We start from the raw sequence: 27,794 nt of genomic DNA, 5'->3' as shown, positions 1-27,794 counted from the left end.
AAAGGGCAGGAAAGATGGGTAAACTTTTTCTTGCCCCTTACCGTCATCCTCCTTGCTGTGCGTGTTGTGGGAACTATGACGCATCCTCTCTCCTCGGCTTGGTGGGCTTAGGTCAGATGCTGCTCCCAAATCAGCTGTTAGCCATGTGGGCTCGCTCATCTCTGCCTCCTCCTCCTCACTGCTCAGTGAACTGTCATCCTGAGCAGAAGAGAAGAAACACATCACATGTTTATAAATCTGAACTTGTTCTTTACATTTACATCCAACTATTCCAGTAATCTAACTGCATTAGTGTAGGGTTACAACTATAGCTCCAGACACCATCAGGATTACACAGTCAAATAAGACCCATAGTTTTACAGTATACTGTATATTTCATGCATTTAGCTGGCCATTTGATCCACAGAGAAATTCTGTGAGTGTTACAGTCAAAGGGCCTGGATCACCAAATCAACAATTATCTCCAATATTAATTAGATAATGTGGTGAGTTACTTCAGTCAGAAGTTAAAAAGAGGTTAGGAGACAAAAGAGTAAATCTGAGGAATGTTTAGAGTATTTACTGTACGCCACTTATTTAATCTACAATACTTATTGCCAGAGCAAAACATCATATCTAAGCAGAGCTTTTGTCCTTGTAGATGGACACAAATTAAAGGTAGGATTGGCAATTTCTTCCAGAAGCATTTTTTTTACCTTTCTTGAATTTCTCTTTTCACTGACAACATACAGAAAAAATTTTATCACCTCTGGAAGCAACAGGGCTGAAAAACGCCTGACCAATAATGTACACGTCCCAAGCAAAACCACTGGACCGCCTGACTACCTGTGAACCTAACTTCCTACTTGTGCGCACTCTGCCCGCGCACTCAATACACAAGCCAAGAGTATCCCACAAGGTGATGCAGTTACAGGCAAACATGTACCGCTCTGTTTTACAGCTAAAGCTAGCGAGCTATGGCAGAGAAGGTACCCACAGCAGCTTTGGTTCACAAACAGACAGTTGTTACAGGCCAGACCTTCCCCTTTAGGACATGTAGCCTTACAGGTAATGTTGTAGTTATTGCCAGAAGCTGCTCCCTGCATACAGTGTGAGCAGTATGAGAACGAGAAGACCACCACATGAAACAGACTCCTTTTGCAGAGGTGTCAAAAATGACTATACAGACAGTGACTGTAGCAGCAATATGGGGCAGTAGATCCTCTCCGTCAAGCAACATTATTACGGTAAAAAAAAAAAATCTGAAATGGAAAAACACTTTGTTTAAGTCAACATGACAAGAACAACAAAGAACTTCTAGAAAGGGGGTGGGGGAGAACTAAGCCAACTGTCTTTTCAAAGAGAAGCTACATTTTGCCTGGAAATTTGCGTGCTGCATAAATCCACCCACACTCTGATTAGCCATCTTCTCATGAATGAAACTGTGTTTACCCACTGTTTTAAGCTATTTTTAATTTCTTTATTTACTGGAGAAGCACAGGAGCAGCCAGGACAGCTGCTCCACCAGTTTAACCCAAACATCAAGAGGCAACATGAGGCAGAGAGACGGCAGGCAGACAAATCAAACAACATGCCAACTGCTGCTCAGTGTGTAGCACCTGCAGGCCTCGCTGGTAGCAAGAACATCACACTGAGATGGTTTCCTCTAAGCTCTGACTTCTTCTTCCATCTCACAGACATCCTCTGTTAAAGAGCCCATGACATGCTTTTCCTTGTTTTCTGACTTATCTACAGTGCTACAATGGTGAATTAGCATCTCAGGCATGACCTAAAGCTCAAAAAATTAGGTGTACCTACAGTATGTTCTACTACTTCTATGCAGAAGAAACTTGGTTTATACACATCTTGCAAACTCTCACTCGCCAGACATTTTTTCTAATGAATGAACGTCTTACGTGATAGTTAAAAAATTTCCTTGAATGGTCATATTCTCCAGGAGTGTTCATGCGAGCTTGCCGGACATCGACAGGTGCCATTGTAAAGCGAAATTCTTCAACTGCGCCCGGTTTTGTGGTTACAATTTACCTCCTGCTGCTGCACTGTGATCAGAGGATGTGGAGAAAAATACTGTCAGGTCCACTCGGTTTTTGTATTATACGTCTCTTGATTTCCACGCTGGCAGTTCCTGTGCTGTGGTTTTCTTTTGTACGTTGTTTCCATGTGTTTAGGCATGCGTAATTTGATTTCAACGCTGACAGTTCCTGTGCTGTTGATTTCTTTTTTCGTTCGCTACTCTGCTTCCCTGACGGCGTTTGCTAATCCTCCTGGTAGTTCTGTCTACTCACCTGTCCGTCCTAGATCCTCCTATTCTCCTGGTTCCTGCGTTAGTTTGTCCACTCACCTGTGCGTCCTGGTCTCCTCAGCCTATCTTGTTTTTGTACTGTCCAGCCTGATTATGCCACAGACATTGACTCTGTTACCTTGTTTGTGTTTTTTCCAATAAACCACCTTTTTTTCACCAGCACCTGGGTCTTGCACACTGAGTCCTACCCCAGTTCTCCCTCACCCTCCTGGTGAGGGGGACGCAACCATAACAAATACAAGACCTGAGGTTACTGCATGTCTGGGAATGTTCCTGCACAGGGACTCGCTCTTTTACCTGACCGGTTCTAACCTACGTAGGTTGTACAAGCAGCCAGCCAGTGAAGCCCCCCACAGCGGTGAATGATCAGCTCATCAACGCTGGGTTCCCCTGGAACACAGTACCTGTTTGTTTTGACTGCGTGAGGCCAGTGTGTCTGCCGCATGTGATGTAGGTTAATGATGATTCTAACAATCAATGGTGTTATTGTCGGTGCTGTTGCCTGTTGAATTCATTTCACTACTTTGGGACTATATATGGTCATGTCTGGGAAAACACAGCGACCACTGGTTGTATTTACCAACCTTGGAGCTACTTGAAAGGGAGTGATGTTTCCACTACACGGTGGGGCATAATGTTAGGTTAAAAAAAAAAAAAAGCCTGTTAATGCCTTGTTTCTGTAATGTTAGAGAGAATTGTTGTAAAGCTGGAGAAGTTACTATGTCTACATTATGCCAGTTAAAATATGGGGTTTCTCAATTACCTGCTTGTTTAGAGTGTTACATCGGTACATATACTGTTGTTTACTTATCTATGGAGGAGAAATTCAAATTAATTAATGCTGTTGCGGATCATTGTGCTGTCCACTTGCAACACAACACCAGCAACAGGAGTTGTGCATGTTTACAAACTGTCCTCTTGTTTTTAGGAATAGGCTCTCAGGTTCTATTATTCTGAAATAATTACAGATTATTTGCAGTTATGAGAGGTGCAAAGTTAATCTAGAGGTGCCCAAGATTAAACATTAAATGGCTGGAAATGAGCATGCCATGGGCACTTTAAACCAAAATGTTGGAAATGAAAAATGCAACACTTCCTGTGAGAAAGAAGATGAGGAGCCACCAAAATCGGTGTATTCAATCAAAAAAGATGCAAAAAGGGCTGACTATTTCCTATACTGGCGCTGAACAAAAAATCATACTAAACGGACTCAGTCCCTTATCAGATATGGGCCGGTCATAAACAAAATTATACATATACACACACACACACACACACACACACACACACACACACCTGTAAACAATGAAAAGATTAATGAACAAGCAAAAAAATCTCAGTGACACTGGAAATATGACGCACCAAACTGGTCTTATCAATACTACACATGGTCACTGGTGCTCATCACCTGCTAATACCATCCCTACAGTGAAACAAGGTGGTGGCAGCATCATGCTATGGAGGTGCTTCTCACCAGCAGGGGCAAGGGGACTGGTCAGAATCACCTGAAGAACACAGCCAAGACAACACCAGAGTCTCTGACTGTCCTTGAGGGGTCCAGCCAAAGCCCAGACTTAACCCCCATGAGAACATCTGTGGAGAGACCTGCCAATGGAAGTTCACAGACACTTCCCATCCAATCTGATGGAGCATGAGAGGATCTGACAGGAGGAATGGGACATAAAACAGCTGTAGCTCCTGAACCTCAGTGTCTGAGTGTGTGAATAAATAAGACCTTGGCAGAAAAGAAACCCGACAAAGTTTTGTGTAAAAGTGTCAGAAACAGTTTAGGCGATAAAAAACAGAGCAGCAGGCCTGTGAATTCAGGAAAATAACACACACACACACACACATGCTGTGTTTTCATTCCTTGTGAGGACTTTACATTGACTTACATTCATTTCCTGTAGACTTATCCCAACCTTAACCATAACCACTACTTGCCTAATTCCTAACACCTGACCCTAATACCTAACCCTAAACCATGTTGCCACCCTAAAATTCAGTGATTTCCTTGTGGGGACTAGCTTTGGGTCTCCACAAGGATGGCCGAGTCTTCACAGTGTGAGTCTGTTAACAGGTTTCAGTCCTCATGATGCAAGTAATACAAAAAATTATATACTGTATTATAGTCTGTATAATACAGACCACATGCAGGTACTGTAATGCAGTACCTGCATGTGGCTTTTTTATTCCCGGATAAATGACACTGTGAAGTTGTAAGCAAAATACGAACAAATAACTGCTTCAATTTGGTAAGGATATTACTCACAGCTCTCCACAGCTGGACCAGGCAGCTCTCCACACTGGACAACTGGAGTCTCCAAATAGACACATGGTGACCAAATGATATTTTGAGTCAGTAATGACTTTTTTCTTTACATTTTGATATATTTCACCAGTTTGAGCTAAATTAGTCATATATTTCAACTTTTAGTTTATGGTTTTACTGTACCTCCGTGTGCGTGACTGTGTAATAACCACTAATTAACATAGATATGTACATTTAACTACAAGTGGAGAAGAGATCCGAGAACTTCTTCCACCACTGGTTAAATGCTAATCCCCCCAACACACACACACGCACACACACACACACACACACACACACACACACACACACACACACACACACCAAGCATCTCACAGAGTGACCCAGGGAGGATAAAAGCTAGGTTTAGTACAGCTCAGAGCTCCAAAGCCTATATAAAATTGGCAAGATGGCCAAGCAGTTACACATGGTGAAGCATGGCAATACTGCCCCATCTGATGGGTCGATTAGCATGTCTGACAGCTCTGTGGGAAAGCTCAGAATCTCGGCTTTATGCTGGGTGAGACACACTTTACTGAAACCCTACAAACTCGTGCAGTCAGACACGGTGTGATGAAATATACATTCTCAGTACATGCCAACTTCTTCTGTGGGTACTGCAATTCAAAAATCACCACGGTGAACAACCAGGGCCTTCTCAAAAAGATGCTAACACGCTAGCTTAATGATAACAAGCATTAGTGTGCAGGTTGAATCAAAAACCAATCAAAATAGATGCTGATTAATTTTCTGTTGAATGACTAAGCAATTAATTAATTGTTGAAAGTCTTCACTGCTTCAAATACACTCCACATTATTTGACTTATAAACTAAGTCAACTCCCCATTTACTAAACTATTTACCTATTTGATTATAAGCTTTCTATGCACGGTTGTCATTCATGAAAGCCTGCATAAATATTACTGCAGCACTATTTCTCAAATGATTGACGTACACATGCCTCAGTTCAAAGCCTCAAAGCTATCTATATGCAGCTTTTTGCTGTTCACACTGAATATAAATCATCAGAAGGCAAATAATCAGAGTTGGACAGTGCCCCAGTTTTTCTGAAACAATGTTTAGGCAACTGCTGCCTAATACTGGTTCACAGATATATGAAATGTGGGAAAAACTGTAGTACTCTAAATATTTCATGGTGCACATTCCAGGTCATTCAATTTCATACAGGTATGCAAGTTTTTGCATTATTGTCTGAAAATGCACCTTTATGTGTTAATCAGCATGGAAAGTATTCTGGGGCTGTTAACTGGCCATGGGCAGATGTGTGAATCATGAATATATGAGACCCGTTTTTCATCTACTCCCAATTCCTTTTCAATGCCTATCATCATCATTTTCAATTAATAATCTCAATGGTATAATGACTGGGTAACCTCCACCTCATTCAAATAAGACCTGTGGAAGGTATTTCATGTTAAATTGTTCTCATTTCACATCTGGCTCTTGAAAAATGAGCACTGATGTAGTCACAAGGAGGCGCATCTTCTCTGGTAAAGTGAAGGAGAAAAGGACAGCAGTTCCCGACTCAGACAATTCACAACAAGAATCATCTTTACGTGCAAAGTATGTTGAAAACACAAGGAATCCGACTCCAGTACAGTGGCTCTCAGTGTGTTTTTGTAGGCAATAAGATGTTCATTCAAATAGGAAGAAAAATAAACATTTATATAGATAAGATGATGATGATAGGCATTGAAAAGGAATTGGGAGTAGATGAAAAACGGGTCTCATATATTCATGATTCACACATCTGCCCATGGCCAGTTAACAGCCCCAGAATACTTTCCATGCTGATTAAAGAAACAGTGAGCATATATTGTGTAGGACAAGAAACAACCTAAATTATGACAAACGCTGGGAACTGAATGCAAGCACTATCTGCTTAGAATCTTTTCTTTGGCTGATAACATTTTAAGGCATGAAAAAACATTTTAAACTTCGTTTATAGACAAAGACCTAATGAAAAACCCAAAACAAATTACAAATTGATCCTATTAACAACTACTGTCTGCAGTACAGTATGTAGCTGAAGCCTGATTATTCCACTGTGCCACAGAGAGCCACTGTTGTCCAAAAACTATTAAAAACAGTAGTGAGCCATAGCATTGCACAGTGATGTTCCTTCATTACCACGGACACACACACTATAGGTTATATTTGCTCAATCCCAAATACATTGCCCTGTTGCCACAAATACTCAGTAGAGCACCAAAGGAGGATTAATTTGCCAGTGAAAATAATCCCTAATGAATGCATTGTTACCTCCTGTAATAAAAACCACAGTGGCCAGTTGGTTTAGGACATTACTGAGCCCTAATGAATATTTGTGAGCCAGTGTTTCAAATCAAAAATAACAAATACTAAGATTTGGTCTTTTAATGGAATTTACTCTCAGTAAGAACAGACAGAATAGAAAATAAAAAATATCACTGGCCCAATATCAAACTTCTGCCTAAAGTCAAAAAGCAGATGACAAATCAATAATACAACATATATTTAGCACAGTAGAGAACCAAAGCGCTGCTCCACCAGAGGACCTTTCTCCTCCCTGCCACTGCTCACACCCTCTTTCTTCTCCTCTTCTCCATTGTAATACATATTTATTAGTATTTTCTCCCAGTTAGGCAAACTGAAGACAGATAAAGGTCTCTCCTTGTGTGTGAGTGTGTGCATTGTTTGTTAATGGTCTCAGTCATGAACTCTTGTCATCATCTGCATATACAGAATATGAACAGCAGCGTTCCACCCCCTCTCTGCTCTGCTCCCTTTCACTCCCTATTTGTCATTGGTTCTGTCCGTTTCATAACAGAGGAGTTAATTACAGAACATATGCACATATGAATGCAAAAGCTCACCCCCCAAAGTGTAAAATGCAGTGAACAGTGTTGATATAACTGGCTTTGAAGCTCTTACTTAATCTACACTGTAAGACTCTTTTCACATTGTCATTTGATACATTTTTATAAACATATTGATTGTCACCTTCTGTAATAGATTATAGATTCAGGCAGCTCAGCAGTAATATTAGTGTGTACAGAGTATAGCCCACAGAGCTTTTTCGGTAGGTTAGGTAGGTAGGTAGGTAGGTAGGTAGGTAGGAAGGACTTTATTGATCCCACAATGGGGAAATTCTTGTGTTCCAGCAGCAATAGAGAGCAGCAACAAAACACCGTAAGAACAAGCACTACACAAATATCTTGAGAAAACAAATTCCAAGTACCTAAAACCAAACAGAATATAGTATTTGAGAGACAATCAAGAACAAGAGTGATCCTCCCACAATTAACCCCTGAGAACAAATCAAGATACCTAAGAACAAGACAAGATATAGTATTCAAGAGATCAAGAAATCAAGGACAAGAATATTACTCCCATAATTAAATCCGCAATGGGGGAAATACCTGTAATAACAGTAATATTGGTACAGTATTTATGTTCCAGCCACAATCGCATCACGTTCAAAGTTACATGCTATAAGGTAACCGTGAGTTATATGTGAAACAAGAGAAGTTGCATGTTATGCTTTGATAGGTGAACAAACTCCCTGCTTTTCTAGTTGTGTTGATGGTGTAAATTTTATCAGCATCTCAATAAAATGCAACATGGACTGCAGCGTTATGTCCAACATAAAGAAACCATGTGGCCTGGACCAGAACTGAGCAAAATTACTTCATTTGCTAATCCAGGAACACACACTGGTACGACAAAACACTATAACATTGCAGTTAGTTAGTTGGACTGACTGCAAATTACAACAAGTACAGCAGGGAGACAACACTTCTAGACAAATATTTACTTGATTTATCTGAATTTGTGGAAAATCTTAGTTAATGCAGCTTTATTGTATGTTAGAGTAAATCAAACTTTCTTCAGTCCATATAAACTCAGCTGGCATATTTTTTCTCCTAAATTGATATGTTGTGCTCAGCTGTGGAAGTCACACCACACAGACTGACAGTAATGATGATGACGACAACGACGACTGTGGTGCAGATTATGAAAGTTGTGATTCAGTTCAATCTAATTTTATTTGAATAGCACCAAATCACAACAAAAGTCATCTCAGGACACTTTACAAAGTAAGGTCTAGACCAGGGGTGGGCAATTCATTTTCCCAAGGGGCCTGATGAAAAACTTTGACAGTTGTCAAGGGCTGGACCAATACGCCTACAGTTCTGCCCAATATGTACAGTATCTCTTTATAAAAACAGTAAATGAAACATTACAATGATACAATAAAATATGGACAAAAGAATACCACTATTTAATGAACATTCACAAAAAGTTTCAAAAATGTGCAAAACTTCACACAATAAGCAATAAAAGCACCCAGCATTGTTTGCATTACCTCAGTTATTTTTTGTTGTTCAGTGGGAGAAATCTAGCCTGTTTTGGGCTTGAACAAGTGCACTGAAGTCAGGTTGAATATGCAAAGAACAGCACACAAGTGATCATCACTTAGAGGATCTGTATCTGGATTTGTTGAACTTCATCACTGAGAATGTTTGATTGTTCACATATGTAGGTGGATCCAAAGAGAACCAACATCCTGTAAGCATGGCCCCTTAAGTTTGGAAAGCTCTCCTCTTTGAGAGAAGAATAGAAATCCAGCAGTGATACTGACCTATAGTGCTCTGCCAGTAGTTTGTCAGACTGCAGATTGATGAGTTCAAGCTGGACATCACTGATTGCATTATCTACACTACTAGTGAAAAGAGAGGAAATCATGTGCATTTCACTTACAACAGTTTTAAAGTCTTCAAACCATCTTGAAGATTCACCATGCAGTGTCCCTAACATGGATGAGTACCTGTGGAGGTGATCAGCTGATGGTGTGATTTCCTTCAGTGTGGGCATGTGGACAAGAATGTTGCCCTCCAACTGGCTTGAGAGAAACTTCAGCTTTCTCATCAAAGCCTTTACCAGGCTGTACATTTCATGTACAAAAAGGCCCTTGACTTGCAGCTTGGGATTTAGTTCAGTCATCGCAGTCACATCAACAGCAAAAGACAGGTCTACCATCTAGTCTGCACCTGAGAGCTCTGTGATATCCCTGCCTTTCTTCTCACAAAATTCATGTATCTCTGCTCTGAGATCCCGTTCTCTTTTAAGCACCTTGCCCAGGCTGAGCCATCTGATAGCAGTTTGGTACCTATGTCAATATATTCACAGTCATGCTCCCCCAAAAGTGCAACAAACTGTTTGTGATTCAATGCTCTTGTCCTGATGAAGTTTTGGTGCACATAATCCCAGTGGTGTTTTTTTTTTTTTTTTTTTTTTTTTTTATAACTGACTTGCATTACACCTCCTGATGTATAACACAATGCAAAAATATCCACTTCTTTTCGGGGATTATTTCAGTTACTATCTTGCATCCACTTCAGAAGTCCAACATTTTCCCCTGTCAAATTTGGGCAGCTATCGGTTGTAACACCTACCAATTAATCCCGTGTTAGTCCCAGTTTATCCATGCATGCATTTACCTCTGTGAACAAAACACTCCCCGTCATCGTCCCTTTCATTGACCGCATAGCTGCCAGCTCCTCTGTTATCTAAAAGTTTTTTGTTAATCCACGTGCAAAAACAAGTAACTGGGCCGTGTGGCGGACATCACAGCTCTCGTCTAGAGCCAAGGACAAAAAGTCAAATTTGTCCGCTTTGTTTTGTAGCTGAAGCTCCATATTTCCTGTGATGTCCTCAATCCTTCTCATTACAGTTCGCCTGGAAAGGGGCACATTGACGAACGCTTCATTTTCTCTGGGCATATTAGCGCTGCAGAGTCCACCAAACATTCTTTGACAAACTCTCCATCGAAGAATGGCTTGCTGTGTTTGGCAATTTTGTGGGATATCACAAAGCTCATCTTGACTGCTACATCCTTCGATGTGTGAGCCTTGGTTTAAAAAAAAAAATCCTTGCTGCTTTTGCAGTTTAGCTAGAAAAGATTCAGACATCCGTGCCCATTCAACATCAGTAAAGTTTTTGTACTTCTCTGCCTGTTTCATCTCGTTATGGCGATTCAAATTATAATGATCCTTAAAGGACCAATATCTGTTCTCTATGAGCTAGGCACACAGCTTTACCTTTGACTTCAGTAAATAAATACTTAGAAGTCCATACCATTTTAAAAACTCTGCATCCTGAATCATCGCTCTTTTTTCACACTAGTTAAAATCTTTAAGGGCTAAAGCAAGCAGCCCAACACGTTAGTCAACACATTCAAATGAGGGTGCTTAAGGTCACATGAGAAAAACTCTTAAGTTCCTTCAAAATAAAAGGAGTGCAGTTGTATTGCATGCACGTATTACTGTAATATATTTTACACTGACTTTTAATTTACCAATGACTTCATGTGGACTGTTCAGGGAGAGCCTGCGGGCCGTACAATGCCCAGGTCTAGACCTTACTATTGTTATTGTTGTAAAGGAAAAACCCAACAAATCCCCCCTGAGCACTTGGCAACAGTGGGGAGGAAAAGCTCCCTTTAACAGAAGAAACCTTTGACAGACTCCAGTTCTTGGTGGGCGGCCTTCTGCCTCAACCGGTTGGGGTGAGTGGATAGAGGAGAGAGAAAAGAAAAGAGAAGCAACAAGACACAACTCCTGATTTTGGAGATAAATATATCTGAATAACTGAGGTGCAAAACAGTAAAGTGCACCTAAGATGAATAATTAACAGCCTCTTTTCTCTAATGTCTATTTTTGCCAGAGAGAAGATGAGGAGCAGCTGATGTTTAAACTCTCACCAAAGAACAAAGGAGGAGGGGTGTAGAATAACAGAAATGTGGGTAACAAAAGAGGGAGAGGAAGAAGAAGGGGTCTATGATTATGACATTGGAACAGAGCGCTACAAATGTAGTGTTATTCTGTCTAGCCAGCCAGGAGAGCGCAAGGTTGAAACTAGGGGAGAGGTTGCAAGGAGGGTAGAGGGAGAAGAACAGGAGGAGATGCTGTGTTTATAGACACTCAAAAGGAAGCAGGGAGTGAGAGGTAGAATGTGAGCTTTGAAAAATGAGAAAGCAGGTTTATTATAGCAGAAGGATAAAACTACCAGTGAAATGAGAGGAAGGAGGAACCAAAAAGGAGGAATTTCAGTTCTGGTTGACAGAGAGGAATAAAAGGGGAATGACTGAAGTCATGGACAATAGCACAGAAGAAGAAAAGAAGGCAAAGCTGAAGTGGGAAGGGAATAAAGTGATGCAGAAAATGGGCAAAGTAGGAAAGGAGAGGGGGCAGCAGGTGGAGGGTATGAGGAAGAATAAAGGAACAGACACAGTAAACATGAATCTACATCATTCAGTCTGAAACTACTAGACTTTCCACCCACACACTTGCCTCCTTCCTACAGAGGATGGCTTGTGGAAAATCAATCCGGCACCACAAGGACACATATAGGGATGTATAGTAGGTGATATTTTGAGAATACATTTTTCATTCAAGACAAAGAATTACCAGTGTTCAAGCTCAGTCTCTTTTTCTCTTCAGTAGTTTATGAACATAAGGTAAGAGTTGTGGCGGCCTGTGCAGTCAGTCTGTCATAGCTGCTAGTGTTGTTGGTCATAGTTATAGCTCATAAATATACTAAAGAGCCTCAATGTGATTTGTAATCCTCTATGTTCATGTTTTCCCTAAACACAAATATCTGGATACACGGTATATGCTTTTGTTTGTTTGTTTAGAAAAACCTATTTAGTTTCGTGCTGTGTGTTTGCAGCAACTGGTGTGTGAATGTGAAAGCAGAGCATTACAAGTTGCTGTTTTTGTTTGTGTGCATCTGTGTCCATGTGTTTCCAGAGCAGAACAGCCGGATCTGCTGCTACAGCGCTGCTACACTAATCAGGTTAGCCACCGGACAGATGGAAGCAAACAAGCCTTTCCTCCGTGCTCATCTCCTCTCTGTTCACAGCCTTCCTCTCCCATCTTCTCCTTCCTTTGCTCCTGCTCTCTTCCATCACCTTCTCTTCAATCACTCCAATCTCTTCCACCCTTCCCCCATCACCTCCTTCTTTTTATGTGAATGCTGTGAAGCATCAACACTATGTTATCCTGGTCTTTATTGTGTGGATGCTTGAAGCACAGAACATGACAACAGTTAATCAACATGTCTTCAGCTATTCATACTGTACACAGTTTTTTTATATCTTTTATGCTTTTTTTGCATAATTGCTGTTTACATTTTATGTTTCATTTCAATAGCCACACTAGCAGTTGTCAGTGTAGGACTACTCTCTCTCACACACATAAACACACACAGACACACACAGACACACGCCTACTTGTTTTACCTACTTTGTGGGGCCCAATGGGAAACTTTTCACATCTTAATAAGTTCAGCATACCTTCAGCTAGAAAAGCCACTCAGGTATCAAAATGTTCCACTCTTCAAGAGTGCATTCCTGTTGGTATTTATTGCATCTCATCCTTCAGCGTATTCAACAAAGAATTTCAGCCATTTCTTCTCAACTATTTCAAAAAACTACTTCAGCCATTTTTCTCATCCTTCAGCTGTTTCAGCAATGGATTTCAGGCATTTAAGGGGCAATCCTCAAGCATATCAGCATCCACATGCATTTGACAGGAAATGCATTTCTCTAGTTCTAAATCATTCTCTCTGTGATGTCATGAACATATCATCACAGAAAACAATGGCAGGGGGAAACTCATGCATTATCAGTGGTTCCAAATCCAAAGGAGAGAAAAATAATTCATTTGGTTTCAAACATTTAAACTGTCTCACTGTCCCTTTTTTTTTTACATGTCTCTCCCAAATACTTATAGTAGTTTAGTTTTAGTTAAGGTTGAAAATTGCAGTTGTAGATGGTAACTTCAGTAAATGTAATGCAGTCATATGACTGTACTGTATATCCAAATATTTCTCCACAACAAGTGAGGACACAAAAAGTGACTATTGGAAACATGGTCCTGTGCTGACCAAGTCCTTCACAGGAGCACTGTGCCAAAGTTTCTGGTCAACTCATCAGTGTGTTCCACCCATACCTCCTGCATCCCCCAGACAGTGCCATGGAGGGTCATGCAAAAAAACACAGATATTTTACCGGAGAAGATCAAAACAGCACCAGGCTGTTAAATAACTAACTGGTCAACGGTCACTCTTGGGTATATGGAGAAACATCTAAAATGCAGTTCAACAGTTCAATAAAGCACCAAGCTTAAGATTATAGAGAACAGGCTCTTTTATTCTCAGCTTAAATGAACTTAATACTTCTGGTCAGATAAAGGGGTATTTCTTTAGCTTAGTCCTGCAACTGATTACTATTTATTTAGTAAGTAAGACAGGTATTTCATCCAAAGGGATTGTTAGGGGGTGGTGGATGACTAACACGGTCACCTCACAACAAGAAGGTTCTGGGTTCAAATGTCATGGCCAAATGGGGCCTTTCTGTGCGGAGTTTGTAAGGTAGGTTAACTGGTGACTGAATAGCCTGTAGCTGTGAGTGTGTGTGGCTGTCTGTCTCTACAAGTCAGCCCTGTGATAGACTGGCTCCAGCCCCCCGACCCTCTATAGCAGGGGTTCCCAAACTTTTTCAGCTCGACACCCAAAAGAGAAATCTGGTCTCTCTCTATGACCCAAACTTTCAAAGTACATCACAAACTGCTGCAATTGTTAACTACTGGTAATGAACACAACCAACCCTGAATTTAAAATGTAGCCTTTGAAATGCATTTATTTCACTATAAAAGTACATCACAGCAATAATGAAGGTGCTGAGAGTAACGTTAAAGTTCCCACCACCTCATAATGAACTTATATGAAACAAACATCATTTGGACTGTCATTACATTCACAATGAGTAGTTCAACATTTAAATAGGCAGCTACTGAACATGTGTGGTGTAGAGGAAATCAGGGTAGAAAGTAGGCCATTATGCAACAGTACCTTTTGAAGGAAAGCCCAATGTGTTCATACACTGATGCACAGAACTCTGACTGACTTCAGTCACACAGTAACATTCAGAATGCACCTGTGCCGCTTCCTTCTCCATCCTCTTTTTTTCAGTATGTTTACATGGTATTGTCAATATTAGACATTATTTTCACTGCTTGGCTGCTGATCAATTATTATGGCAAAACGAATTGATGAGTATTCCATAATATGCTGAGCAGCCCATTCTTATTTTTTATAAAAGGGACAAGACAATTTTATATTTATTTGACCCATTTACAATCAAACTGTTTCGGTTCTTTCCACTTTCTCTGCAGACATTTAGATTACGCGTTGCCATTCTGACTTCTTTAGTCATAATAAATAGGATACAATACACTGACACAGTGACATTCATATATTTTTCTCCCAGAGCCTCCAGTCCTACTGGGAGTGCTGGTGTTAGGGCCCTTCATGTACACCAGAGGCCCTCAACTCCATCACTGGATGGACATGGTCAACACTCCACATGTACATGAATTATGCTATAGATTGATGAATGTATATGCCTGTCATATGTCTACTTAGTTGATTTTTATTCTGATATTGATATTTTGATGACTTTGGTTTTAATCTCTTTGATGTAGCACCTAATGCTCTTTGAGCTGGTAGGTGCTTTATAAATAAATTTTATTATTATTATTATTATTATTATTATTATTATTAGTCTTTTCTGCACTGGCTGCACTCAGAGGAAATAGGCCCACCGGGAAAAACTCATGACTACAGTAGACTACAGTAGAGAATCAAACTTGTAGCAAACAGTCAGTGATGCGGCACCTGCTCCGTTTACTCCCCTCTTGATGCTCCTACGTCTGCTTCTTTGCTCATCATCACATGCAGCAGCTGTTTCCAGTCCATTAGCCACTTTTGCACACTTAGCATCAGCTAATAAAGTCTATTTTCTGGTCCTGTTCCTTTTCTGCACTGGTCATGGTTTTCCATCTCTCCAAGTTTTATTTGCTACCATATCTACTTGGCAGATGTGAAGGCAATGGGCCTCACAGCTGTTAAGGCTGCATCAGCAGTGTCTCCACAGCTGGCCTGTTGGATATTTGTAGGGTCTACAGGCTGGAAAACATCTAGGTAGGTAGGTAGGACTTTATTGATCCCACAATGGGGAAATTCCTGTGTTCCAGCAGCAATAGAGAGCAGCAACAAAACACCATAAGAACAAACACCACTCATATCTTGAGAAACAAATTCCAAAGTACCTAAAACCAAACAGAATGTAGTATTTCAGAGACAATCAAGAACAAGAAAGATATTTTTCAGTTTTTTATTTGTTAAAAACGTTTGAAATATCCAATAAATTTCGTTCCACTTCATGATTGTGTCCCACTTGTTGTTGATTCTTCCCAAAAAATTACAGTTTTATATCTTTATGTTTGAAGCCTGAAATGTGGCAAAAGGTCGCAAAGTTCAAGGGGGCCGAATACTTTCGCAAGGCACTGTACCTAAAACAAGACAATATAAAGCATTCGAGAGAAATCAAGAACAAGATTTTACATATGTGCATATTTACAATGCATTTTACCCCCAGGATTAGAGTATTGCACCTCAGTTGATTATTGCATAGTCCCTCATAATCTCACCTATCTTATCACTGCAGTGATGTATTGTACAGTCTGATGGCTGTGGGGAGGAATGACCTACGGTAACACGCCTTCTTGTCTAGGCGGTTCGGGAGAAAAACGTAGCCTATAGGCCCACCAGGAAAAACTCATGAGCGTTGGTGAGGCTTGGAAGAGGAGCAACAGAGAGAGAGAGTGAGGGAGAGACTCGCCCACAGCATCTAAGCTGAGCAGACCAGTGTGGAAATAAGAATGCTGTTCTTCAATTTTGATTTGGAAAATTAACCCACATATCATATTCTTGTTATGCATTTTACTCTGCCAACTAGTGACCCAGTAAAAACGAGTCAGCGACCCATCTTGGATCGGGGTCCTAAGTTTGGGAAAGGCTACTCAGATAGATAGATGTAATAGATGAATGGATGGATGGGTTGCTAGGTAGTGGTTAAAGGTGAAACTGGTGGAATTGCATAGTAATGGTGGCTGAACAACTGAGCAGGCCTAGCCTAACATGCCAGCTTGGCCAGCCACTATAGCTTAACCCAGTGGTTCCCAACCTTTTTCCTAAAGAGACCTCTGTTTTATGACTGAGTACGCTGAGGACCCCGCCCCCTCAACCACACAGAATTACACATGAAAAAATAGTACTTAATAGTACTTCTTTTAAAATTTCTTGTATTGATTATTCATAATTTATCTAACTTATATAACAATACAGAACCATTAAACACTGTGCAATACATCCCAACAGTGAACTTAACACCTGCAGTAGGTTTGAGTATGTCTAGTCATTTTGCTGTTGCTGTTGATTTGGTTTTTATTAAAGTTTGAATAGATTATTTCCTTTGTATACTGCATTATATCAAATGATTATCCTTAGCCTATATTTTTAGGAACTTGTTAGAGAATTCTATATCTGTAGATACACATATATACATTTTTTTATTTCACTATCATACATACTTGCAGCCTGTCATTTAATGAGAGTTCTGAGCCTGTAATGCTTAAGCCAGTGGTGGGATGTCAGAGTGCTGAAAGCAGTCTCTGACAGGTATGTTGTGGCGAATGGCAAGATAAATTCGGTGGTTGTGTGAAGTGCAAGTCTTGGAGCGATGCCCGCTCTTTTCACAAGCCAAAACCGCTTGTATTCAATGTAGAATCTCATTAGGAGAGAATCTGAGCTGATATCCACATCCTCTTCTTTTGTGAGAAACAAATCCATCCATCTGAAAATCTGAATTTCATGTCCTTATTTTCTTAAATAAAAAAAGATAATGTTATAAACTAACCCTTAAATTTAGTTTCCATTTTCACTGAAATTAATCAACTGCTTAGACAAAAGTTTCATCCCTCAAAACAAACCCCTTCTAAAGCGTTATGACCCCAGATTGGCAGCCACTGGCTTAAGTTGAGCAGACACAATGCGTCATGAATGTTTTAAGGGTAAACTGCCAAGTAGCATCTCCATGTTGAAGATACTGATCCTGGTGCAATGGCATAAATGGCCCTGTGTTATTCCAAATAATGGAGGAGTCCACAGACCTGCTTGAGGATGTCTGTGTCATAACTGAAGGAGTCTAAGTGCTGCAAAATCCAAGACGTGGCAAAAGGCTACATCTCTATTCACGTCCCCATGCAATCTTGTTCAACAAATCTGTCATGTTTGTGCTATCATATCAGCTATCAAGGACTGAAGACACAGCACATTTTTCAATTGCTGATCACCGTCACCAGCAGATGAAACTTCGTTTTAAGCAGCCTGTCTGTGCTTCCTTTTCTATCTGACAATACTGACAGGTACGCCATGCAAACTGTCGAAACTGCCCTGCTACTGCTTGAGTTTAGCTGGTGTGAAAGCAAAATTTAAAAAAAATAAAGCAATAATTGTGAGAGAGAATCATGATCTCAATTCTGAGTGAAAAACACAGCTTTATATTTTTAGCTCGGCCTGATCTACAGTTTAAAATCGAGCTGTTTAAAATCAAGTGTTGGATTTGACCTTTGCAGGTTCAGGTCTTTAAAAGCAGATAATCCCACCTGCAATGGACGAGACATTAAGCCTTGGGTTAGACTCAGTGAAGATTGTAAACTAAACATATTTAGGCTTTTGGACAAAGGAAGCAATTTCAACAATTCTGAACACTGTCAATCAGTCTTCTTTGAATCAAAAATGTTTGGGTTTCTTTTATTTTGTGGACTGTTGGCTGGAAAAAGGAGACTGTGGCTCAGTTATATGTGAATTCTTATGAGCTCCTTTGTTTCAGGCTTAAAGTAGTTTATTGAAGTCAGGCAAGTTGAAATAGTTAAACTGTATTTCTCTGACTCACTGACACTGACAGAGCTAGCAGGATTTAGTCATATTACGTATAAACAACAAAATCTTCCAACATAGAAACTTATGTTTACTAAATTGAACATACAATAATTCTATTAAGTCAATTCAGCATGTTTTAACTTCAAGTAAATTCACTATACAGTATTTATGTGATGTAGAATTTAATTAAGACTTTTTTAAGTCAATCTAACTGAATTAAGTAAGTATAACATTTCATTTCTTAAGAGTGGAGTGTAGCATACAGACACTGGAAATATAATTGTTTGTAAAATAACCTCTATTAAATGGGAAAACCATATAGCTCAAGTACTAGACTGTCATTTTCCAAATGTTTCATTTAATGTTAGAAACAGCTGAAAATACAGTGGCTCCAGCTTATTATTGTTCATTTAATCAGCGTCCCCTGTAAAAGAGTTACTCAGACGTCCAACGCCGGCCATTGTAAAATGAGTCTCATTAAGAAAATCAATTAAGGTGTGCCTTTGTTCCTTCCATGGAGGAGCTGGGGTGGGGGTTGTTTCTTACTATGCTCAGCCTCTTTGTTCTTTTTGTTTTAGCAGCTGTGCTGGTGTACAACTGTACCCTGAAGCCTCCATAGCTGTCAAATTGGCATCCGTCCACCTTCCTACCTCTCTCCACCACCTCCTCATTTATCTCCTGTTATTTCTGCCTCCCTTCCCCCCCTTCCTTTTTCCTCCCTGCACCCATCCAACTCCATCTCCATCTCTTGCCACTCCACCATCCCTCTGCCACCTCTTCCTCTACCCTCAAACCTCCTTTGCCACAAACCCTCTTCCCCATCCTCCTCCACACTTAACTTCTCCCCCACCACTGCTGTTGCCTTGCTGCATTGCTCTGAGACATTCTTATTCTACACCCATCTGAAGTAGGAACCACTCCCTTTCCCCACCCCTCTTGTCATTATATTTATTGGTTTCCATGGAAACTGATGCAGGATGGATGTCTATTATGATGATCCTTATTTGATGGGATTATTGTTCCTTAAATAGATGGGGGGCTGGAACTACTAGTCACAATCATCATCATCACCATCCCCAAAGGGGTTACTGCAATCTTCACCATCGCCACCTTCGCCCCACATGTCTATCACATGAAGTTCTGATTTGTTCGGTAGCCTGTTTGGTTACTGGGACAAACTGGCTGTATTGTACCACTATATCAAAAACTGAGTTTAGAGTATTTGGCTCAGGTGTATGTAGACTTAGAAGCTTTTTTTTTCTTGGATGGGGAAATAGTCTGATAGAGATTCCAGAAGATTCCTTTGCCCAGCCAAGAAATTGTTCAACACAAATGTCTCCTGAAAAACTTCAAATTGTTGAACTGAATAATTCTTCTCCTCTGTCCACTAAATCAAATAAGCATATTTCTACAATGGCAAATCATTCAGTAAAAGACTCTTTATAATGTTAGACATCATTACAGTTCCAATAAAGAAAAAGCAGAGCAATTTCAGAAAATAAAAGCATCAGAAAGTGAAGAGGCTACCAGTTAAGAAAGTAAAAAATGAAACACAAGTGTGAAACAAAACTCAGCCAACATGCCCATCTCTCCATGTTATTTATAGTCTCCATTTAACCAAACCTACATGTGTATGTACTGTGGAAGGAATCTGAAACCCACACAGACATGGGACGAACCTGTAAACGTCACACAGAAATGCCTCAGCTCACCAGTGGTTTCGATTCCAGTAAACCCATTTAAAATGCAGCTTTGTGTGAGCACACACACTGAGCATCAGATGTCTCAGATGTTTACAGTGACAACATTGTGCAGTTGAGGTGGGTGACAGTGGGTCATAGCCATAATTATCACAGGTCAGCACAGTTGTGTTCTGCTGTCAGGCATCAATGGAAAAGCATATACGCATTCCACAACATGTAATAGCTAAAGTGGAGCTGGAACATAATGCCAGTGACAGGAGCCATTTTTAAACACACCCTTACACATCAATCTGACCTACAGTTGATAACATGGAAAGAAATTTAAGGCACTGACTGTCAGTCAGGCCATATAACAGCCGCTCAGTATTCAGTCTGACAATGCCTTACAGTATTTCTGATTGCATCCATGTCTCACAGAGATCGATGAGGGCTGGAGGGAAGAGGAGAGGATCATTTCTGAACTCAGACAGAGGTGAAGATATTGATAAGAAGAAAGCCAGATGGGGTCAAGCACACACAAAAACACACACACACATACACTGCAAGGATTAAGCAGGCGCAGGCCGAGGAGCTCCACTGCAGAATATTGATTGCTGAGAAAACCAGCCATGAGGAGGTGGTGTGTGTGTGTGCTTTTGTGTCTGTGTGTTTGTGAGAAGGGTGGGGAGTATCACTGCTGAAACACACATACACTACTTGATGAGTACCATCTGTAGCATTGAGACAAAGACTGAATTCGCCAGTAGATCAGCAAGGTTTAGTACAGAAGATCTGGATGACCAACAAAGAAGGACAACCTTTGCTGGCAGCCAGACAGATAGATACAAAGACCTTCTGTCAGCGTCAGCAGGTTGTGGTCCGGTCTGTCTGTCAGGTTATAAAAAGCCTTGTACAGTATGGAGAGGAGACGGGCAGCCGTAATCAATAAGCTGCTACTGACCTTCACCGAACAGAGACGCAGAGAGAAATAATGTTTAGGATAACCATGACTGGTCACATGACAGAAGGAGTTTCATAAGCACTGATGGTTTCTGTCTCCACTTCCTGTTAGATGAACTGACGAATGTCATCATTGTCTCTGTGCTTCTGGCACAGCTGTTTGCATATTTTTTACTGCTATCCAGAAAAACATTGAGAGAAGAGAGAGAAGAGCGAGACAGAATGTAGCGGCAGTCACTGAGTGTGTGTTCTCCAGTGTACACAGACCAGTAGTTACTGAGCTCAAAACCCGTCTCACCACGAGCACTTTTATAGCAGAGCCTCTGGATTATGTTCTTTAAAATAAGTTATTTAATTTTGTCTGTATGAAGAGTGTTTTTGCTGCATTATCCACAAATCATTTAACATACGTTTGAGAGAGGCCAGTGATTTTATTTGATGCTTAAAGGAAAATGTTGAAAAGCAAAAACCACACTGCTAGAGTTTTGTTCAAAAGCATCATCTTTGGAAAAGGCTGTCTGCTTTATGCACAATTCACTACTTTACTTCAAAGAACCTGATTCAGAATGTAGGGTTTCATTCTTTAGTGGTGGTGGCCTGTCTCACTGTAATCAATCCACTAACACCAGTAACACAATATTACACTTTTTTTTTTTAAATATGATTATTATTTATTAGGTTTATTAAATTTCAGCTACATCCCACAACAAAAGTGATGTAATGGATGAGTATGGCGGCTGTTCAAATGTTCAATGAGATGTGTCAGGATTGACTCAACATGTCATGTCAGTAAAAACTGGACTAACAGAGTGGTCAAAAATGGAAAAAAAGATTCAGGTACATCTATACTGAAACGTGGAAAAAATGATACAGGCCTCAAAACTGATATTTTCACCTCCACTGTTATCCAGCAACCAACCGATCTGCTGCGGGAACCAGAAGAATGCTAACAAGAAAAGAAAAGCAGCATAATTAACTCATTTTTATTCTGTGGTCTCTACTCTTATTCAACAAAATAACAAAACAATGTGAACTAACAGGAGACAACACCAAAACATGGTTTAAAGGTTTCTGGTATCAGTAGTAGGGATGGACAATGATTTGCGAATGTTCGAAAAGTCAATAAAAAAAAACTAACATTTCATGTGACTGTGGTTTCGTCTTTATACAAAGAGCCACTGTTTTCTCTTGCTTTTACTGGCACCTTTAAAAAATGCAATAAGGTCAGTATATCATTTTACTACAGTGCCAAAAAAAACAGTAGAAACATGCAGAGACTACAGCCATCAAGAAAAATGGTCATAGTGCGACTGGGTAAACTATATGATGATAATGCATGTGAATGGCGCAGTTTCACAAGTGCTGAAAAGGTGTCTCTGACCAGAGATACATGGACAGCACTTGCAGCTGAATCCTATGTGACAGTCACCTACCATTATACAAGCTACTGGAAAATACAGAGTGCTGGTCCTCAGACTAAAGCATAGACAGAACGGCATACTGCTGAAAACCTGGCGAATGTGCTTTCCACCGCCACAGAACACTGGGGACTTACAGGTAAAGTCACAGCATGGGAGACAAGTGAATATCAAACAGCATTTTAGCTTGAAATGCCCATCCCTAATTAGTAGACAGATGTTGGAAAATCAAGCTGAACAAAATGAAACAAAGACTAACGCAGTCTAAACTAATGCTCAGATTCACCTACTGTATTCTTAAGGGTGTGCAATATATATTGTCTACGATATCTGTTCAAATGGTCAATGAGATGTGCCAGCTGACATTATCGAGTTTGTCACTCACTTTACAAAAACAATCAAAAAACATGTCTTGAGAGTCCACACACTCTCTGCATCATGTAGCCTAGACCTCTGCCCATGCACACTCAGAGTGCACACATGTACATGGACACTGCACCACAAGTGAAGCTGCCTAAAAATGCATTAGCTTAGTTAGTTATAAATGAGTGAACAAACAGCACCAAGAAATATACGAACAAAATACGAAAACTAAAGCCCTACAAATCTACGTCATTAATTTAATTGACAAGAGGTGGATCATCCTCTGGGCCCCGCTCTCTTTCTCTCTCACAAACACAACAACCAGGATGATGGGCCATTTGTAGACAGCTCCTCCTCTCTGTGTTTGTTTTTTAACACAACACTGTCAATTTCTAATGCTATTCCTGCAGCAAGCTAGTAAGGTAAGATAAGGTTTGAATACAGCTGTTGCCGAGGTCAGCAGAAGTAAAGTGCAATATCAGTACTGTTAAAAATTTTTGTGATGCCCACATGGATGATCAGTTTAGTGTGAGGAAGCAACTACTGAACTTCTCCAGATATGAAACAAAGAGCACATCAAACTACAACTGTCTATAATGCACAAACACAATGAGGGTTTCCTTTGGTTTTCAGCTCATATGAGAGTGAGGGGCTTCATTAGGACCCCATTGCCATGCTGCATCAAAGTGAAAAAAGCTACATTAAAAGCACTTTACCACACGCAATAAAAAGAGATAAAGTAGAAAATCGTTTCACGTAAAAGCCATATGTGAAAGCAGTAAAGGTCAGAGCTCCAGAGTCACTACAGTATGAACAGAACGAGGACTGAGGCCCCTTAAGTCCTCTTTCAAATGTACTCACATTGTGATCACAATAAGAGTCCCTTTTTTGTTTGTCCCCTTTTTGGTTCATTTAAAAGGGATCAAGTATGAAAACACCCTAAAAGACTGTGACCTGAAGCTGTACAGTAGGAACTCAAAAAAACTACACCATCAACAGTTCACTGAAGTCAAAGCTCTAGACCTTGGTTCAGATTAAACAAAAGAAGGAAACAAAAGACTTTTTCAACTTAGTGAAGAAACCAAAACAGCTTCAACAACACAAGGTGGGAGGCAAAATAATAATAATAATTTTAACGCAATAAAGAATAAATGCCTCACTGTAAATTAAGTCTAAATTCTAAACCCACAGAACATCTGTCATGTTATCTGTCTTGACTACAAGGATGTACACGCAGAAATAAAACCACAGACAGGCAGAGCTTCAGTTACACACTCTCAGCACGATACACACAAAGCATAAACCATCTATCTCTTCTTGTAGTTTAGAATAATCAAAATACTGTACATTCAACCCACTGTGTATACGTATGTGTATGTGGCCAGTGCTGAGCAGATAGGAACAAAATGACAAAGAGGAAGGCAGATCCGTACATCTCAGCTGGCAAGTGAAAGAAAGAGAGAATGAAAGAGCAGAGATGCTATGGTACGGCGAGGCGCAGTCAGAGGGAGAGAGCAGGATCACTGTTCTATTCATCTCCACACAGATACTAATATTAGATAAACTGCTTGTGTGTGTTTTAAGCTGTGACTGAAGGCATCCCATCCCAGACAACATGTGTGTGTGTGTTGTATTCCTGTGTGTAAGAGAGATGACACATGATACCTACTGTCGGAAATATGAATCACTTCTCATCACTGGCTGGTTGTTGAAACCAGCAAGACAGAATGACTCTTTACATTAACACACTTTTTTGCCAACTTTATGCTGGAGTTACTGACTTCCCTAAAATCCAACAGATGTTATTGATCATCTATTCAATAGAAATATGCAGATCAAAACATTAATGTATGATCCTGAGTAATTTCGATTTTTGGTTTTCAGTCATTGTGTTTTTCTATGTGCGCACGGCTCAAAAAATAGTAGAAGCTTACTGGCAGAGTCTACACATTGCAGCTGATCAATGTGTAGAATTTAAGTACACTCAAAGGAATTTAACAGCACATTTCCATGTTTACTTTCAGTTATACTCAGGGACAAGCTTTGGACATAATCAATATTTATTTAGAAAGCAGTAGGAGCCTCAAGCTGATGTCATGTCTGCTCTGAGGTCATGACTTAGATGTGCACATGTTAAAAAAAATCAAATGAACATACTTACTGGTTAATCAACAGTCTGCATACTGTATACAACAATTTAAAAGATTTTGGGGTTTTTTTGGTCCTCACTCAAAAAAGTTTAAGCTACTTAAATCCCTTTCAGACTGAAGTGAAGGGCTGGTAGGCTGTGTGTGTGGAAAAGCACGGATAGGAAACGTGCGGGGAAGTCTACTTGGACATTACCCTTCCCAACAGCCGACATAACCTCATGGGTTCCCTGCATTGCTTTTCCACTGTATTTTTCACTGTGTTGGTCTGTTTAGAGGAGGGAGGGGCTGTGCTCCTCTCTTTCTCTCTCTCCCTCACACAGACACACCCACACTCAGCCATGTGTGTGAGAGCAGAGGGTGTGAAGGATCACTCCATAGCACAACAATCAGCTAGTTTATCAAACAGCTGTTGAACAAGCAGAACACAAATTTAGAATCTAATAGGCTGGTATTGTATTGTATCGAGCTGCAGGCTGTTCCACAGGCACCACTAAGCAACGCACCGGATCACAGTCCTGTATCCATCCTGCACTCGGTCAGTGATGCATCCAACAACAGAAACTTTCTGCAGGTGACAGTGTGCAGGGATGTAGGTGAAGCTCAATATATAGAGGCAGAACAGGAAAGGAGCCGCTGGTTTTCCTTTCTTTGTATGACAGTAAAACTACTATCTTTGGGGTTTTGGACTCTTTGTTGGACAAAACTAGCAATTTGAAGATCACGCTGGACTCTGGGAAACTATGATGGACATCTTTCACTTTTTTTCTTACATTTCATAGACCAAACAATTTATTAGTTAATTATTTAGGCTCATTAAAGTGATCACATTCTAGTTTTGGATGCATGTGAAACTACTCTGTTTCGATAAGTGTGACTGATAAGTGTTCGTGCTGTTTTTCTGCTGGATTAGTGCAGCTGCTGAACATTTTTGGCTTAACTCAACAGGGAATATCCCTGTTGGACTGCAGTACATCTGAGACCTTTGTTATTTGTCTGACAGCCCATGGGTGCATGTCTCTCTATGAAAAAAAGTGTCCTTAGCATGCATGTGGATGCACACGCCTCCTAGCCTGGATGTAAGAGTGTGTAGCTAGCTGCAGGCCCTCTCTTCACAGAGCTCATCTGATCAGCTCCTGGCAGCTCTGAGTAAATTCTGGGTTTAAAAATCAGGTGGTTTCACAGTGGTAACTTCTCAATTGTCCAGCAGCACAGAGATGCACATACTCCCAGGTTAGCTGAAATTTTGGTGTTTTGCTGGGGTGCTGTTGATTACAGCATGGCAAGCCAACTGACAGTACACTCACTGTCTGCAGGTAGGGTTGTTTTACTGTATGGCATCAGCAGCGGGACAGAACAAGATTGTCAGTTGCTGAGTGAGGAAAAAGCAACAGAATACAAAGCCAACATAAAGCTTACTTAATGTGTGTGTTTCACTGAATTCATCAATTCTGGCCAGAAAAGGGATTGTAGGCTACATTTATTATTTTGACAGAGAATATCATGCAAACAAATTTCTCTAGAGACAGCTTCTCTAGTGTGAGAGGCTGCTGCTTTTCTGTGTTTTGTTTCATTATAAAGTGGACAGTTTGACTTGTGGCTGCTAATTAAAAAAAATCTAATTCATGGACTCTCAAAACTTGTGATGGGTATTTTTTGCCATTTCAGACACATTGCTAAACCAGAATTTGAGGAACAACACTTGTTGATAGCTGACTGCCTAGCAGTCCGAGTCTGTGGCTGCTTAACTGACTGTTTATCCATCTGGTTGATGGGATGACATATGTTGAAGTGTTACATTTCACTCAAAACAGCTCTATCAGAAATGACTGATAAATTAGTACAGTGTTCCAGTTTGTACCACTTAAGAACACAAACACACAAACAGCACTACAGAACTGATGGGTTGTTGCAAAAGGAGCACAACCAGTTATTTTCTTTTGTCGGTTGCAGGAGGCAAAACAGCAAAAACACATGATTTGGTTTTATGTTGTGTGTGCATGCATGCCTACTTTCTGCCATTGTGATGACATTTTGGCTGGTCCTTCAAAGGCCTGTTTGAAGGAAGACTTGGTTTTAGGGCTGAGGTTAGAGTCAGGCTTTTATGTAGTGATAGTTAGGGTAAGAGGCGAGGGAGGGCATTATGTCAGCGAGTGTGTTTACATGAGCATGAGTGCCCCTATTATTACTGGGTTTTTGAAATAACCCATTTGACTGCTTGCATGGAGGATCTGTACACCTCAAGGGAAAAAGGGAGGGCAGAGAAGATCTCAGACCCCTCACATCCTGGACACAAACTGTTTGAACTCCTCCCCTCTGGATGGCGCTATAGGTCACTGTGCACCAAAACAACCAAACAAGGACAGCTTCGTCCCCCCTGGGCAATCACTCTGATGAACACAAACATACAGGAATCACCCCAGTGCAATAAATTGTAAATAAAACCATATAGATAAATGTGTGTCTTTGTGTTTTTGTCACCTTCTTTTTTTTGTTAATTTAAACACACATTTTTCTTGTTTTTTGTACCGGAGTCAAATCCCTTTGTGTGTTCTGATGTAAACATCTTATCCCGATTTCAAAAACCCGGATGTGCTCTTATCTTAGACTTAAGAAACCCAAATACTGTAGAGCAATGGTACCCAACCACCGGTCCCCAGACCGGTATCGGTCCATGGATCATTTGGTATCGGGCTGCAAAGAAAAAATTCAGTGACACAAGCTAACCCTTGAAAAAAAAGAGCCAAAAACAAAATTCAC

The 27,794-nt window shown here is 40.4% G+C and overlaps 1 protein-coding gene across 1 annotated transcript in view; it reads right to left on the bottom strand.

The window, feature by feature from the left end:
* LOC109965220 (nucleolar protein 4-like) overlaps positions 1-27,794 on the bottom strand; it is a 204,323-nt gene that overhangs the window by 93,193 nt on the left and 83,336 nt on the right. The window contains exons 5-6 of the mRNA XM_020609068.1: positions 22,002-22,052; positions 42-198 (exon numbers count right to left, since the gene is read on the bottom strand). Coding sequence (XP_020464724.1) covers positions 42-198; positions 22,002-22,052 — 208 coding nt within the window. The remainder of the gene's footprint in view (positions 1-41; positions 199-22,001; positions 22,053-27,794) is intronic.

The sequence above is a fragment of the Monopterus albus genome, unplaced genomic scaffold (assembly GCF_001952655.1).
Source record: "Monopterus albus unplaced genomic scaffold, M_albus_1.0 scaffold98.1, whole genome shotgun sequence".
NCBI lineage: Eukaryota > Metazoa > Chordata > Actinopteri > Synbranchiformes > Synbranchidae > Monopterus > Monopterus albus.
The sequence above is the reverse complement of the archived record's forward strand: the minus strand, read 5'-3'. Positions and strand labels throughout refer to the sequence as shown.